Here is a 17,868-nt window from a genome sequence, read left to right on the forward strand (position 1 = left end):
GGTTCTTTAACTACGTAGTAGGAAACAGAATCATAAGATGAAAGAAAATATGCCCGGTTCATTCAATAAAAAATCTCTTCTGCTTAGATTCTTGTATCAGCTTGGTCTGGAGTTGGAGACTCTGCAGTTTAAGGATTCTAAATCCACTTCTGTCATTAACTAATTTGTTATTCCAAGTAGGTCATTTCATCGCTTCGTGTGTTTTCATATTTGTGAAATAGAAAAATTAGCAACACCTATCCCATAAATATCACGTCACGGATTTTTTTTTTTCTTTTTTTTTTAGTACTAGAAATAAGACAATACAACTAAAATGAAAACGATCTGAAATTAATTGGAAAAAAAATTTAACTGTTTTAAAAGTACTATATTTTAAAATCCCAGGATAAGAAATAGACAATTTTTATAATTTCCTGAGGAATCCTAGTTTCATCATTTAATTTTTAATGAGATCCTATTTTTTATTAAATCTTTTACACGGAGTCATATCTTCACTCCTATTGATGTAGTAAAAACTTGTATATCAAGGATAAATAATGAACTCTTCCTACTCGGCCATTTAACAAAGACTATTTGACATAAATATAACTGATGTTCATTATATCTGTACACTCTCAAGTATGGCAATAAATCAATTAGGAATGTAAGACTGATTCTTTTCAATAATTGTATGGATTTATTAAATGGATTACTTTGTTACTTTGTGTTTTGAGATTACCCTAGATTAGTTTTTCTAGTGTTTTGTCAAGTTTCTTGGATTTATTTTTATGGCTTCCCAGTTCCTTCAGGGTTAACTGTGTGTTTTCTTTATATATGGAAACTGACATTCATTTTCATATCTCTCAATTTTATCTTTTCTTGTCAAGTTCCCCAAGTACACACTGTTTATATTTTATGTTTCCACATCCTGAAGATGGACTGTTTTTACGATTTCAAATAATTTACAGTTTGGATTTTGTGTCAAGTCTCATCCTTCTTTGTATCTTTCCGGTTCTTGTTCTTGTATATGTTCATAGTATTGGGCCTTTTTCCTTTCTTAGGTAAGATCTCTTCATATTCAAGAAATCACTTATAGAGTACAAACTGCTTTATATATATATATATATATATATATATATATATATATATATATATATATATATTTTTTTTTTATTTTTGTGATTACTCAGAAAATTATACCTTTGGAGCAACAAATTGGATACATGCATATCTGAGTAATTGTCCTTGTAGTGGCAGTTCATTAGTTATTTTAAATTATCTTAAAGATTTACAAGAGGAATTATAGAAGAAATATTTATTTTTATATGACGTAAAAAGATGAAAGTTAATAATATATTCAGTTTGTTATGTAACATGATAGCATTTTTCCTGGTAGAAGTTCTCCTTTATTCATATGTAACTGCCTTGAAATTTGTACCTTAAGGACAAAGAAAGGTCACTAGTCCCCCTAACTCCTGCTTCTTTGTCAAAAATGGACACAGTTAATGAGGTTTGTTTGGTACAGAACAAATTCTCAGACACAGATAGAGATCCTTTCAATGGAAACAAATTTGTTTGGCTTTACCAGGTTACTTAGCGATTAATAATAGCCTTGAGATGCAGGTGAAGAAGGTCACCGCCCTAGCTTGCCAACACAATCTAAACGTGCAGCTAGCCCAGCAACGTGGCCGCAGAAGCCCCCAAAACACTATGCATAAAGCAAAACAGGCTATTTTCTGACTCCTTTTTTCATATTAATAAGCAATTTTCAAGAGAAGGGTGGCAAAATGAGGGCCATGCCACTCCAAGTAATTCATTTATTTTGCAATTTAATCTTATGTTGAAAAAAATTGCCCTTCTGCAGGAGCATAGCATGGTGATTTTTAAACGTCAGGCCGTTTCATAAGTAACCTTGTATGAAGTATTGTATTAGGAGCCCTTAACAGAAAATTGCAGCAAAAGTATTTCGAGACATTGAAGTAGAAATGAGAATCTTTTCTTATTTTTGGAACTTTCTCCTGTTATCTTTGAGGTAAATACTCAGATGATTTACTTCGTATTTTACTTATAGAACTAGACACTAAGTTACATATGTATATTTTAAAAAGAATAAAGTACAATTTCAAAACATTTTAAGATGAATGGTTAGATTTGTTCTATTAAAAGATTTAGTTTTCCACATTTGATAACATAACCTATCTGCCAGGTGCTTTTTACGTAGTGTATTTTAAAACCTTATTTTATGTTTAAATTTCTTAGACACACACACACAAATGATGAAAAAATTTCATTATTTTAATGAAATTTATTGCACCCAGAAAACCATGAACTTATTCACCTAATTTAATTGTTATTCTAATTATTTATGTAATTGGACAAAATGTCAACCTTTCAAGTGCAGGATAATGTATGTAATCATGTTGATATTATTTGAATTGTTAACAGAATTAAACTTATAATAAATCAAGCATATGTATAAAAGACCATCGCACTTTTAAAATTAGCCTATTAGTTGCTGTACAAAATAAATGATTAGAGATTTGTAAATACAAAATCAAAATGTAAAGAAAATCAGTAGATCAAATGTTTTCTTGGGATATTTATGTCCCAAAAAGTTAATCTTCAGCCAAAGAAATTAATACAGTAATTCAGTTTTGCATTTGGTATGTTTCTTCCACTGCTGAATTAGGTATAATATATAGATATTTGATTCTAAAAACTTAACCACTGGAAAATCACTTTAAGTGTTTTTTTAAAGATTGCACGAATGTGCAGGTAAGATAGATCACACCACTGACTTTGATGGATGTGGGTGATGATTACCCCTCAAAAACTTACTCGATTATCATTAGTGAAAGAATTAAAATGTAAGCAGATTTTCAGTATCACAAAAAACTGCAAACTGTTTCGATGCAGGGAGGCGCTGGACGAGTTTGCAGAGATGAAAGAAAGGGAAGAGAGGAAGGCCAGCCTCGAAAGGGAGGAGAAGAAAAGAGATTACCAAGCCCGGAAGATGCATTACCTCGTCAGCACAAAGCAGGTTGGTCTACCTGTCCCCGACAGCCCCCGGAAGCCGCGCGGGCCCCCAGCCCGACAGAGACAAACTAGCGGGCTGAATGGGACATGACTTGCTGAAAAGATAGCACAAAGGCGTGACTTCGAGTTCAATTCTGTGCTTCTGTGTAGGTGCACGCAGGCACCGAGACTTGTCTGTGACAGCGGCTTCATGCAGGCAGCCACTGCGACGCTGGCAGAAAGGCCCAGGTCAGCAGCGGGGTCTCTGCCTGCGATGACACAGCACAAAGGGCATAGCCCAGCTTTCCAAACCCATTCTGAGCAGCGTCTTGTTGCTGCGTTGTACTTCGATCAGGAACCAACAGGTTACTAAGCTGCAGTGGCTTTTAGGTGTTCTCTCTTAATTGAGCTAATGTGGAGATTAAAACCGTTCTCGGGTACTTTCCAAATTTCGGTGCAAGTTTTCAGGTGTAGCTTTTAACAGAAGTCCTTCTGCAGTTACATCCTCACACAGAAATGTGAATGTGGACCTTGGAATATTTAGAAATTTATTTTCCTCCATGTGGTAAAATTTCACTACCTCAGATCTTGACATGGTTGCTAAGAAAAAAAATACATTGCATGCAGAATATGCCGTTCACAAAGAAATATGGTTAAAAAAGCATGGATTTGAGGGTTGAGTTGTGTTTTGGTACTTGAGCTAGAGGTAGAAAACTGGCGATTTCTGGAGTTTTATTTTTTCTTCTAGACGTTCAAGTCCAGTCTCATAGTTCTAGCTAGAGTCACACATTTACATGTTTTCAGACGTGAGCCGGTCAAGTCCCAGAGGTGGACGGTGAGGTGCTTTGAGACCGGTGTCCTCCTTAGAGCCATCCAAGCCCAGAACCATCTTAAGCCCTGGGCTGGCTGTGTGTGTGGGGAACAGCCCCCCCTGGACTTCCAGCCTCCGGTTCCTGGTCTAAAAAATAACACTTTTCAATAATGCTGACTTTCTTATTATTTACTTGGATTCGTTTAGCTGAGTTATCTTCATTTGACAGACAAGGAAACTGAAACTCAGAGATAATTATGAGACTGATTTATAAACACAAAACTAGAAGCAATAGATTTGGTCTTTTGACTCTAGATACTTATGCAGTAATTTAAAGATAATTTAAAAATTCAAAATTTAAAAAGTCAAAATAGTTTGACTTTTTGCTTTACAATTCATAACAATGTAAAAATTTTAGCCGTATGATTGGTAGGCTACCTTTTTTAAAATATAGAATTACAAAGCATGAATTTTTTTTAGCCAAATGTTTATTTGATTAACTTTAATTACTAGTCATTTTAATTTTGATGAAACTAAGGGGACCATAAGTATAGACTTTAGTACTTTAAACCTGGCGATAATTCTTAGGTAGAGTTGTTTATTTTGATAACTCCGAACCCTCTTTATTCTTTGGATCATTCTTAGTCTGAGTTCTAATTGTGTTGTTGATACTTGTGATGGATAGTGTTATAGAGAAAGCAATTTTTAAAAGGATGAAATCCAATTTAACTGAAATACTAGTTAACTCTGTTTTATCCAGGGTTATCTAGCTATCGAGTAGGTAGTGGAATAATTTGGAAAGTCCAGAAAGAATTAGTTGTTTTTGCTAATAATAATAATATAGGAAAAAGGCATGAATGCTTACCTCAAGCCAGAGTATGGTAGATATTGGGTATGCATTACTTTTTAAACTTTTTTGATTTCCTTTCAACTTTAAGTGCCTGGTTTAACAATTCATGTCACAAACGACCACGTGACTCAACTCATGGATCTTCATGACTTTTCAAACAATGTTACCGTTACATTTTCGGTTTTGCTTATGTTTACAAACACAAGCCGCCGTTTCTCTCGTCGCTCATGGCGTGCTGGCTGCTGGTGATGCCAGGGCGCGTGGACTCTGGCGTAGCCATCACTCGTCCTCGGAACTCCGGGGCTGCACGGGCAGCAGGCGGGGCCGAGCGGGCACCGCGCTCTCCCACTCAGGGAACCGTCACGGGACGTCACCTTGAGTCTTCTGCGCCTCCTTGTCACTTCGCACCTTGTAGGATCGTTACACGGGTTAAACGGAGCGTATGGAAGAGGGTGCCGGGCTCTTTGAGAACATTCAGAGAACGGTACCGTGCGACTAGAGTTCAACCTGTCGAGGACGAACCGCGATCCTACACTTCTAGTTCCTTCTGTTTGTCTGAGCAGTTCGAAGCTTCCGTTTCCTCATTTCCCTTTTTGCTTTCCTTTCGTTATTAACGAAAATTAGTTAGGCATCGTTATAATGCTGTCCCCCAGCTCCCGTTTTCCACCTGGTTTTACAGACCTAAGGGCACTAAAGGGGAAACAGTTCCCAAATCACCCCTCTTGGAGAAGTGCTGTAAAAATATTAGGGATTTTTATGCGGATCTGGCAAGTTGGTACCTGGTTAAAGTGATCTTGATATTCGATCACAAGTTACTAAGGCAGGAGGACAATCCTTTGGACCACTTTTATTCCCAAGGCGAACTCGTGTGTGTGTGTGTGTGTGTGTGCGCGCGCGCGCATGTGTGCGTATGTGTGTACATGCGTGTGCATGTGTGTTCGCCTGTGTGTGTTCATGCGCGCGTGTGTGCATGTGTGTTCGCATGTTTGTGTGTGTTTGTGTGTATGTATTTGCATGTGTGTTTGCGTGTTCACATGCGTGCGTGCGTGTGCGTGCATGTGCGTGTTTTGTAATAGGATAGTGGTGTCACCCTAGTTTCATCTGTTTGCCGTGGTCAGGGGATTACTTGTACTGACAGGATGGTACTGACAACTTCAAATGTTTTCTTTCTTATATCCACCAAATTTGCTTTATTTAGCTTTAAATCAGTATTTTTTGTCGTATAGTAAGAGGTTGAATTTTAAAACTGATATTGCAAGTGATAATTACAAACCATCTTTAAGCAAAAAAATGCAATCTTTCATTTTCACCTAAACAAAAAGATGTAACGCTTAAGATTTCAGAGTGAATGTAAATCTCGACTCTAAAATGCATTGGTTAATTACTCCAACTCACATATTCTTGAGTATCCGCAGTGTACCTGATCCTGTACTAGGACGTGTAAGTTTACATGACGGGATTCATAACCACGGGCAGCAACATTCAGTTTAGGTTCGGTCAATACCAACTTCTTTAGTAGAAGGAATTTGACAACTTTCCATGACAGTTTATATAGGTAATCATTGTAATTAACAACTCTTTATGTTTATGATTTCGCTGATTCCATTTACTGTTTGGCTTATTTTAATTTTTAAAAATTCCTACTTTTTCAAACCCAAGGAAGACTCAGAGAATGAAAGATTCGTACCTGAGGCTGATTCTTAGTACCGATTTTCTTGGCGTGACTTGCTATTAGGGAGATGTTAGGCTGCAGATCTGAAAATATTCCTGAGTTAGATGTTTGCAGATTAATTTTATTGTTTGTTTTAAGAGTTTTGATTTCAAATTATATTAAATATACATTTAAGTACAAAATAAAAGCCAACTCTGGATTATTTGTTTTGTAAGGTTCGTGTCAGTTTTCACTCTCAATTTGGGCAGATATTTGAAAATTTACTGAATAAACATTCAAGTGTGAATAACTTTTTATAAGAAATATATCAGGATAAGAAATGTCCTGTTGACGCGCTTAAAAGAATAATTCTAATAGCATTTTAGCAAGGAGAGAAACCCTGTTTTATTGGTGATTTCGATAATTTAGAAATGATTTTAATCTAGTTTGTAAAATACTAATTTTTATATTCAACTTTCACAGCTCTAATATAGCTTAACTTAGATGAATAGAAATAAAACATTAATCTAGACAACTAATGCTTCAGAGAAGGTGAATATTTTCGTAAGACAAAATTGTATTTGTAAATTCAGACTTAGATAATAAATGAAATCATGTGTTATTTAATGCATTAATAATTTTAGGACAATTATGCTGATATACTGACATACTCATACTGATAGCATTGTTTTAAAGTCAGTTTTAAGCTTATTTTTAATACAAATCCAATGTATATCTTAAAATAATTCTAAAATCTATTACTACTTTTTACAGATATTAATAATCTCATCTTTATGCAAGCAAATATTTAGCACAAATAGAAATTACACAACTAAATAACTAATATTGCAATGAGTGAATTAATAGACGCCTCAGGGTTTTATTAATTAAAAAGTTCAAGTCATATTTAAGCACCTTTTGTATATGTTTATTTCAATCAGAAAGCTGAACATGGTAACTTATTTGCATAAATAATCAATCACCATTTACTAGTAGTAATAAGGTTAATTTGTTGCTACAGACATAATAGGATTAGTCGATTATATTTCCCAGAAAATACTATTTGTTATGCACCCCATCACCTGTAAGACAGGATTGAGTTTAGCGCCCTTATTAAATGCACACATCAAAAAATCTTTGTCCCCATAAAAGTTTTATGAAAAGAAAGCTAATTTTAGGTGATTTGAATAAGTAAAATGCAAACATGGCCTCCATTTGTAAATTTAATTTATCTTTCTGCAAAGATTGATTATTTAATAAAGTTATTTATTTTGATTCAGTAACCAGTCAAACTAAATCTAACACATATAGGACATATTTCCTTTGAAGAAAATCTCATTTGCAGATTTGTTTTATTCCAGATCAACTGACTTTCATTCCCTTGTCCTTGTTCTTGGGTAATAAATTATGTTGTCTGCTCCACCTACTGGTAGATATATGCAAAGGCCTATTGTAGGATTCATTAAAAGATGCTGCCTCTAAAATGTTGCCAGAATGTTTAAAAATCCTCCTGGAGATCAGTAAAATTACGGATACAAATCTGAAGCTCAAGATCCAAATCATAAAAAGTTAATGTTTAGAAATATAGGTGAATACATAGAATTATACACATTAACGGTTTCCTGACTTAGTGGAAATATCCTGGTTTTTATTTTAATATGCTAATAACAAAAATAAATAAATGTAAAATATATTAATAACTCACTATATTATAGCTGTGTATATTTATTATAGTTATGACATTTAATAGTTTCTGCATATTCAAGTTAAAACTGAAATGAAAATTTTAAATTTAATGAAAATTTGTACACACAATTTGTGAAAATAAATTTCATGTTATCCTTTATATAATAGGTTTTCAATGCTTTCCCTTTAGTGGATAGTGAAATTTTTCATATGGACCTTAAGAGAACAATTTTCAGTTATTTATGATTCTTTAAAAGGTTAATATTGATTAAACTTTGTTTCAATATATTTTTTGAGAAAAACAAATGGTTTCAGCTACATTTTTCCCTCCAAATCATATCACATCTGTACACAGAAGGAAAATAGTTAAATATAAAAGTTTTTTTTTAATATATATACTCAAATTAATTGGTACTGTCCTGCTATGGGTAACATGTTTATTAGACAAGTCTTGTAAGGTGAGGAAAGATGTAAGTTAAGAATTACAGTAAGTCTCCCAACGGATTTCTTGCTTTTAACTCTGTCTTCCCAGGACCAGAAGCAGAGTGATTCTGTGCCTTACATATGTTGAGTACACGATAGGTGACAGGTGACTTTTAGGTTGGTGAAGTCACAAGATCGGCAGCCTTTGGTGTGTGAGCGCGTGTGCCACGTGTCCCCGTATTTGTGGTGTATTTGGGAAGTGTCTTCAGAGGGCCTTCTTGTAAGGGGTTGCTTTTAGGCAGCGGTACACCACAGCAAGGCTGGGATGCTCCAGTGCGATGTGAAAACGTGCCCACGGCGGCTTCCGTGGGGCTCTTGTAGGCCTCGGTGCTTATCACAAAACCACTGCTGTGGCTTCAAAACACTACTCCTGTTCCTTCCCAGTTTGTGGGTTGGACGATCTCTCTCTCTCTCTCTCTCTCTCTGTCTCTCTGTCTGTCTCTCTGTCTGTCTCTCTGTCTGTCTCTCTGTCTCTCTTCTGTATTTCCATGAAATGCATACAGAGGATGTATGTCTTAATACTATTGGCTGTTAACGGTACCTTTATATTCACAGTATTGAATATCATATTTATGATTATCAGGGTTTGATAGAACCTGATTTGGGGCATTCATGTGGTTCCTTGCTTCAGCTTTCTGTTGTTGTTTTTTTTTCGTTCTTTCTTTATGTGCTTTTTAAAAATTATTTGTTCAAATCAGTCTTTATTTTGATCAGTAATTCTAAACTGTTCCTGGTTGTCCACATTTTTAAATCTTTGGCCTTGTTTTCATTTCTGTGCAACATCACCAACTTCTTTTAATTCATTCTTCCAGGTTTCTTTCAAATCCATTCCATCGCGTCCATCCCCGGAACCCTGAACAATGAAAACAATCTCTAAAACGCTTTTCTTTTTGCTCTGTCTCATGCCTTTGACCAAGGTTCAAAACCTCCAAAGATTCCATGTTATCTGTAAGATGCAGTCCAACGTTTTCAGCATAAGCATTTAAAAACTCTCCATAATCTGACTCGGCCTTGCCTATTCAGTCTTACGTGCTTTTATTTCTCAGTGGGGACATCCTATACAGACTGGCTTCATAGACTAGAAGAATTCATCGTAAGGTTTTCTCTGTGTATGTCAGGTGGGTGACTTCTAGTGGCTTGTCATATTGTGGAGATTCAGAAGCTTCCCTTTTTCCCTCACCGGGAAAGGGGCAGCATCTCACAGAGTTTCCACTAATACTTTGAAGTGGCCATTATTTTGCTGTTAAAGATGCATTCCTCTTCCCCTGTGGAATTAAAGTACTTGTAGAGTGGAGACGGCCATTAAGTTGTTCTTATTAGTATAGCTCGGTGGAAATTGATAGCTAGAAATAGGTCATGATAAGAGGAGGGAAGAAACGTACAGGTATCTTTCTGGAAAGCACCAGCATTCTGGGTATGCCCTGCTCCTCGACTTCCCCTCAATTCGGTGAACTCCCATTTTGGCCTTTCTCTGGAATGGTTTAGGACTTTTAAGAAACATCGATTCTGAGTGAGAGTATGTACAAAAATAGAGGGAAATTAGGGTCTGCACATAAAAGAGCGAGTCAAGCTAGAACATCATCTCGATTTCTGTGGTGCCCTCCTGTGAATCACGCAAAGCATTTTTATTGTTATTTATCCCCATAATGTTCTATAAAGCAGCAGCCCTCTTCCTCGTGACTAATCCTCTGGACACTTAGCAGGTTGATCCTTTCAAGAAGATTATGTAACGAATAAAGCTCTGCCCAACGGTCTTTGGACCCCTCGTTGGAGAGGCAGGTCTTCGAGTCTGGTCATTTGTTCTTGGTCCCATGCAAGCCGTCCCCATCGCACAACCGCCACGTGATTTGTAACGATCGCAGCCTCCATTCAGAAAAGGCCCAGGAGGGAGAATGAATCAGCTGTCCGCTTTTGCATTTTATTTCCTCCCTCTTTAACGTCGTCGTTTCTATTATCCTGTATCATACGGAAGGGATGGACTCCTCATTGATTGTCAGTGCTCTCGGAAGAGACGGCGCGGGATGGGTAGATACCTCGTCGTGTCCCCAGACAAGTCCCTCTTCTGTCCTCGCTGTCGTCAAACCGCCACACCTCTAAGAAACGGAGGCAAAAACGCCGACAGAAACGCAAACTAAATGAAAGTTCACTCAAAGAGAGCCCCCTTAGGTAGGAAAGTGCCTTGGCTACTTATATATATTTCCCTTTCCAATATGCTACCTTTTAAAAGCTATTTTTCTTTTTTAAACTTTCTTTGACGAAACACACTATAAACCTCTCCTATACAGGTGACAGGAGGCAGATTCATGGGCTGTGGGGCCTGAAGCTTATACAATTTGGAGATCCACCTTTTTTAGAAGAAAGTAATACAAATGGAGATTTTTATACTGAGCAAAAAGTTGTTTCAAATACGTTTTAGATTTTAACATCTGACTACAACTCGAAATCTAAAAATATACTGGTTTCATTAATTTCCTGACAGCTAGCTCTATAATATTTGTTCACTATATTTTGGCTTCATATTCTTTGATTACTTCTTTATTTGATAGTAATTTGGTTATATTTTCTAGAGTGAGAATAGAAAGTTCATTCACTATATTTTCTAAGAATACTGATGTAAATTTTTCACTACTATAAAAAAGTTAAATGATGGATTTCTATTTGAATACTCTTCGTTATTGAGAATATTTTTGAAAGGGGATATCTTCCATTTCACAGAGTAAATGAGAATCAGATTCTCCATTTGTAATTTTCTCTTGTGAATTTTGGAATAATTTTCCATAGTCTAGCTTCCGGATGTACATATTTCAAACCCCACGTATCTCTCCCTCCCCACATCAGTATTTCTTAACTTTTGAGTTTAACGTATAATCCAAAACAAGTGATTATCTACGAACTTCAGACTTTAGGCAAGATAAAGTAGATAAATAATTTAAAAGACATAGAAAATTTGCTCATTATTTTATGTATTTATTATAATCACAAAATAAACAGAGGAAGTACAATTGTTATTTTAAAAATATAAAAAATAGTTTCATTTTGGTGTGACGAAGAAGATTTTAAGCATGTTAGTAAAAAGTGACAGATTTCTCTCTTGTCAACTGATGTTTCTCTCTACTGTATCTTCTGACCATTGGAAATATCTCACTCGAAAATGAGTTGTATTATCCTCACACTGTCACAGTAGAGGGTAAAGGAAAAATGAGAGAGTGGAAGGAAGTATGGAGGAGAGAGGAAAGGGGAGTAACTCGTCTTTAAGTCTTAATCGGTGAATATCTCTTGGGCCCCAACATAAATAAGCTGCGCGTCTCAATAGCTATTATTATGCTGAAAGGAAAGTCTTGCAAAAGGATATAATCTTTCTTAGTTTAGAGAAAAGTTACGTTTTCAAGGTGCTTATATAATGTAAAGCGTTTTGCTTAGTTTATTAGTCTCCCTAGCAAGGTGAATTTCAGTTTGTTTGTTTTTTTTTCCTCTTAAATTTATTTGGCTTTATTTCCCAGTTTTCCTTTATTGATTTATTTTTTTGTTATGATGAGAGCGCTCAGGATTTACTCTCTCAATTTTCATAAATACCATGCAGCTGTGTCAACTATAGTTATGGTTTATAAGCATGTCTCAATTCTGATTTATAATACTTTTAGATTTAACACAAGAAAGACAGCTTTTATTTCAGCCTTAATTATTCACTAGCTTATCTTTGAGTGAAAAAATGTAAATGAACAATTTATTTTGAAAGCTATAATTTTTAGTAACTGATATCTATATTTGCTAAAATATCTTTTATGTTTTTTTTAAAGTGCAGACATACATATGTAGATATATATATGGCAAAGGAGAAGCTAACATTTTTAAAGTCTTACATCACAAATTAAATGAGGTTACTCAGCTTGATAGAGTGCAGCTGAAATTCAAACTTAGGTCCGGCTGTTGTCAAAACCATGCTTTCTCGTTATGGCATAGTTTGAAGGGAGCTGAGAAAGGTCCTATCTCAAGAATATTTTCCTGGATGATGGCTGAAATCATACCCTCAAGTTTCTGTTTATTTGAACTAGACGACGACCTAGGCAACACTATTAGCCTTTAATGCCTTAAGAAGATAAAGTGCGTACCGAGTTAGCTTGTCGGTTCTTTCAAACATCGGGAGGTGAGAGGCAGAAGGGGCAGGGCCGATCAGAAGTGTCAGGAAAGTAATAGAGTAGTTGAGGATTAGTCCCCCAAAGAAGGGAAGGGAGAGCCGTGGCCAATTCGTTAGCCGTTGGGCCAAAAATCAAATAGGGAAATAGTTGCTGTGGCCAGCTCTGTTCTACTCTGTTCTGCTGTAGAGAAATTTAAGCTGCTGTGCTTATTATCTCAGTCAGCATGGCGATGGGGTAATAGAGGGAAAGTGAATATGGGTTAGTTAAGAGGTACGAGGGCAGTACTATTTCCTCAAATTTGAAAAGTGAGAAAAATTAAAAACACCTAGAAACTTGTAAAACAACCCAATAGTGTACCCAAAAAGCCAGGGACTGGACTGTTATTCATGTTAGACCACATCAGTTTCTGATCAAAACATATCGTATTAGCCAACTCCTCTTAATTAAATTACTTTCCCTCTAAATTATTTTGTGGCCGAATTGTGTAACCACTGGAGAGGCTTACAGCTTGAGTGGTGATAAACGATGATGGGTTATGAAGGATGGTGGAATGTTCTGGGCTCCCGACCATCAAGGAGACCAGAGCAAAATAGGAAAGCAAACGATAACCTTAAGAAGATAAAGTGCGTATTGAAGGATAACATACAGAAAAGCGCCAAACTCCTAATCACGCAGCTCAGTTACGCAAAGTGGCAGGTGCCACGTGTACCTCGTAGGTGCCACTTAATACGTGCCATGCAAGAAGACCGCAGGTCTGCAGACCCAGACGGGATGAGGGCACAGTGATCTGAAAACGAGGTGGCCTTTGGCTATGGACCCGAGATTGTGGCGACCAGATACGGCAGCACATCGCCCCCAGGCGGCAGTCAGCTCTGCATGTGGATAAAACTCTACATGGCTTCTTCCTGTTTACTCCAAAAAAACCCTTCTTCAAAGACTCGCGGGAAATCGGTGTCCAGCAGAGCCCCATGTAGCACTGGGGACAAAGTTCAACAAATGCTCCATTCCACTGGTACATTTTCTTTCACAAAAGAAAAGTTTCATTCAGTTGTCTGTTTCTGGAATGTTAAGCATTTTTTCTTTGAGTTATTAATTGCCCTGGAAGTCAGCTCTTAAACCCAAACTGTGCAGTCATTCTCAACTCAAACCTCTACGGATGACCCGAGCAAAGGAACGGGCTAGGCTCCCAGAGGAGGCGTGGAAGGCGTCTGATGGAAGGGGTCTAGGGACACGGTGGCCACAGAAGCAGGGGTGACAGTTCTCCTCAGGGCACGCAGGCTTCGCTCATGGGTGCAATAGTCCAGCTAACAATGTGTGGCCTTGTGTGTTAGAGGGGCCACAATGGGGAGTTTGCAGACCACCGTGGACTTGAGAGTCCACGCTGGCTGTTCTACCGAAAATAACTCCAGGTAAGGTCGCCCAGGAGTCCCCTGATTAGAAATCCCCGGGGCCTCTTGGAGATGTGCACACCGCACGCACACCTGTGACCTGAAACCTCCTGTGGCCTTTGTGGCACTGTGCTTGGCTTTGTCACCTACTCTGGTCTTTTCTTCTCTCTCTTCCTCAATGATCCCTGTGTATTTTGTTCACTCTGATACCACGTGGGGCTACTTCTGGTTCTGTAATATCAGAGTCATTGAAAGCTTCTGTTTCTGTGCACATCTTGTTGTTGTTTTGTGGGAATGACTCCCCCACCTTACACACCTTGCACATCAGACACACCAGGCGTCCCACGCTGCTCACGATAGTCCGTTCTCAGTGTGGGCGCGTACCCATTCCAGCACCGACATCAGCGTGACATGCTTGCTTATAAGCTATCGAGGCTCTGACTCCAGTGGACAAGCGGGAATCAAAGCTACGTCTGGAGAGAGGGCCGAGGGAGCAGAGGGCCGCGGTGGCTGCGGTGGGCTCGCTGGGGGATAAGGACAGGCGCAGGCCAGGCGGGCAGACACCGCTGCAGGGGTCAGTGCACAGACCGACACGTCTGGATAAAGAGAGGAGGGATTGTCGCGTGGGGACAACTTCCCTGGAAGTCTTGTGTGTGGAATTCACAAAGTCTTTCCAAATGCAGTCCGATTAAAGGGAAGTCTGGACTGAAAACAGCACCAAACCGAAACAACAAATATAAATAAATAAATATATATATATATTCTTTCCGCCCCGAGATTTCCTGCGTCACCCCGCCCTTACTGCGTTTTGGGGAACTCACACCAGCCCCCACTTCCTCTTTCCTCGTGCTCGGTGAGTTGTGATGTGATTTCTGCCACAAGAGCAGAACCTGCTCCTGCAGACGTCACCTGTCACCTTCTAATTACTGTCCCAGCTGCGCTCGCCGCTCCCCCGCTCCCCGCCTCTGACCCCGCCGCCCTCACTGGCGAAGCCGCCGCCTCCCCGCGTCCCCGCTGCTCTCTCCTGCCCTTTGCCCTTCGAGTGTCCTTCCTGGGTCCTCTCCTCCCACGTGCTCCGTACGCAGACCCGTCTCACTTTATTGCGTCTTGCTCGATTTGCACTTCGCAGAGATTGCGTTTTTTTTTTTTACAAATTGCAGGTTTGTGGCAAGCACCAGCGAAAAGATTACAGCTCTCCAAAGGCTCAGACGATGGTTAGCATCTTTCAGCTAAGCAAAGTAGTTTTTAATTAAGGTGTGTCTGTCGTGTTTTTGGACATAACGCTCTCGCACACTCAGTAGACAACAGTACGGCAGAAACATAACGTTTATGTTCACCGGGAAACCAAAACCTGCGTGTGACCCACTTTTTCGCGATATGCGCCTCGTTGGGGGTCTGGGGCCGCGCCCAGGGTCCCCACCATTCCTGAGGCTCTTCCTGTCTGTACCCGCTGCATCTCCCCCAGTGGCCCATCCGTTTTCACACCTCCAGCTAGTTTTATTCGAGGATGCAACAGCTGCTGGCCGCGCGGCCTGTCCCTTCGCTTCCAGACCTACACTGGGCCTTTCAACCTGAGCGATTTGGGGGATGGTGCATTTTGATAACTCCAGGACAGACAGGGCAGCCCTGCACGGCCGCTCCTCCTTCTGCCTTCTCCACCTGGGTGCTTCCCCCAGCTTTGCTGTCACTCCACCTTCCCTTGTATTCTTCTTAATGAACTTACCGTCAGTGCCGTTTCGATCCCGTTTCTAACGAATGCTCCCCGTCCATATGCCGTTGTCCTTTCTTCTTGCCTGTGAATGAGCATCTTCACCTCCTTTCCAGACTGCCCGTCCCTTTCACTTAGGTGCACATCGATGGGTCGTCCGCTCTGAGCCAGGTACCGAGATAGGGAAGAAGTCAGCGTTCTCAACGCTGGCTGCACCTCCGCTTTCAAAAACAAAGCTGAACTGACGCCCAGACACGGGATTCAACGATTCTGGTCGAGTTGGTCAGGGCAGAGCTTGGACATGAATTAGTGCTTTCACGTTCCCCAAATGACCACGGTGAGCAGCCGGAGATGAGAACAAGCCTAAGCAGCCGGAGATCAAGAAAACGAACACTGCTCTTGGTCTGACAGAGCTTAAACTCCAGTCAGGGAGACAGAAACCAAAAAGCCAACGGTCACATATGTGCTTAAGTAAAGGCTCTAAGCGCCATGAAGAATGTGAACAGAGGACGTTGAGAGAGAGCAGACTAGGACAGTGTGTATGGGGTCACAAAAGGTCTTTCCAAAGAGTGATATTTAATGTGAATTTTTAAGGGTGAGCATAACTTGGCCGGGCAAATAAGCAGATGGAAAAAAAAACATTTTTGGTGAATTTGACTCCTGGAAGAGCCTGGCATATTTTGAGGAAATGAAAGAAAGCCAACGTGGGTGGCATGGAGTGAGAGATGGGGAGGGTGACTCAAATGAGATGAGAACAGGGGAAAAAAAAAGGACACTCTCAAGAATTTCTTAGATTTTCTTAGGTATTCTGCACAGTCTTTTAAGGGACTAAAATAATTTTTTAATTATTTTTAATTGTTACTCTGGCTTCCCGATAGAGGATCAGAGAAATTGAAAGCAGAGCGAACGGAGAGAGTTAAATGTAAGTTAGAGGCACTTATGGTGACATCGTTATGGTCGTTTGGACAAGGCTAGTGGCCATGGATATGAATAGAAGCCTATGGATTCAAGATGTATTTTGATGATAAAATTAATAGAACTCGTGGGCGGATTTGGTGGAGAGATGGGAAAAGGTCACTCACCATCCAGGATGATTCTCGGGTGTTTGGCTTAGGAGACTGAACTGATGGTGCCATTTACGTTTTTCTCTACTAGTCTTTGTTTTGGAATAGTCGTAGGTATACAGCAAAATTGAGAGGAGGTAACGAAGTTTTTCATATACCCCGTGACTCCGTACATGTCTTTATCTAGATTTGCCTTTTCTGGACATTTTATGTAAATGGAGCGATACAGCATGCGATAGGACATCTTTCTTCTTTTATTTAGCATCTTGTTTTTGAGATTCGTCCCTGTTATAACATGTATCCGTACTTTATTTATCCTTTTTGTACAATAGTGTTCCATTCTGTGGATTACCGCATTCAGTTAATTTATGAACTTGTAGGTGAATGTTTGGGTTGTTACCAGTTTGGGGCATTTATTTATAAACAATGCTTCTGTGAGCATTTGTATATAAGCATATGCAAGTTCTTGTGTGGGCATACATTTTCATTGCTCTTGTGTAGATGCCCAGGAATAAAATTGTCGTGTGGTAAGTCCTCGGTCGTCGTTACTTCAAATGTTTCTTCTACACCTTTCTGTCTTCTTCTCTGGTGTTCCCATTACATGTATGGCATAGCTTTGGTACTCATTTTTACCAGACTATTTTTCTTTGCCTTTCCATTTTGTGAGTTTCTTCTGACATATCGTCAAGTTGGGAGAATCTGTCCTCAGCCATGTCCAGACTACAAATAAATCCATCAAAGGCACTCTTCATTTCTGTGACAATGATTTTGATCCGCGGCATTTCGTTTTGATTCCTTCTTAGAATTTCCGTCTTTCTGCTTACGTTGCCCGTCTGTTCCTGCACGCTGTCTGCTTTATCCGTTAGATCCCTCAGCATAGTAATCATAGTTGATTTAAATTTTTCGTCTGATGATTCCAACATCCCTGCCATAACCTAATCTGATTCTGATGCTCGTTCTGTCTCTTCAAAGTATTTTTTTGCCTGTGTTTCTGTTTTTTGTAGGCTTCATGCAACAGTAGGACCTGCTTCAGACGTTCTCCTGAGTTCGCCTTCTAAAGGAGAATGCGAAAATCAAGAGATTCCCATTCTATGCAG

The 17,868-nt window shown here is 39.1% G+C and overlaps 1 protein-coding gene across 2 annotated transcripts in view; it reads left to right on the forward strand.

The window, feature by feature from the left end:
* Positions 1-17,868, forward strand: part of SPATA17 (spermatogenesis associated 17) — a 113,786-nt gene that overhangs the window by 39,313 nt on the left and 56,605 nt on the right. For both annotated transcript variants that reach the window (XM_039883385.1, XM_039883386.1), the window contains one exon: positions 2,896-3,019. In XM_039883385.1, coding sequence (XP_039739319.1) covers positions 2,896-3,019 — 124 coding nt within the window. The remainder of the gene's footprint in view (positions 1-2,895; positions 3,020-17,868) is intronic.

The sequence above is a fragment of the Pteropus medius genome, unplaced genomic scaffold (genome assembly GCF_902729225.1).
Source record: "Pteropus medius unplaced genomic scaffold, Ma_sr-lr_union100, whole genome shotgun sequence".
Classification (NCBI taxonomy): domain Eukaryota; kingdom Metazoa; phylum Chordata; class Mammalia; order Chiroptera; family Pteropodidae; genus Pteropus; species Pteropus medius.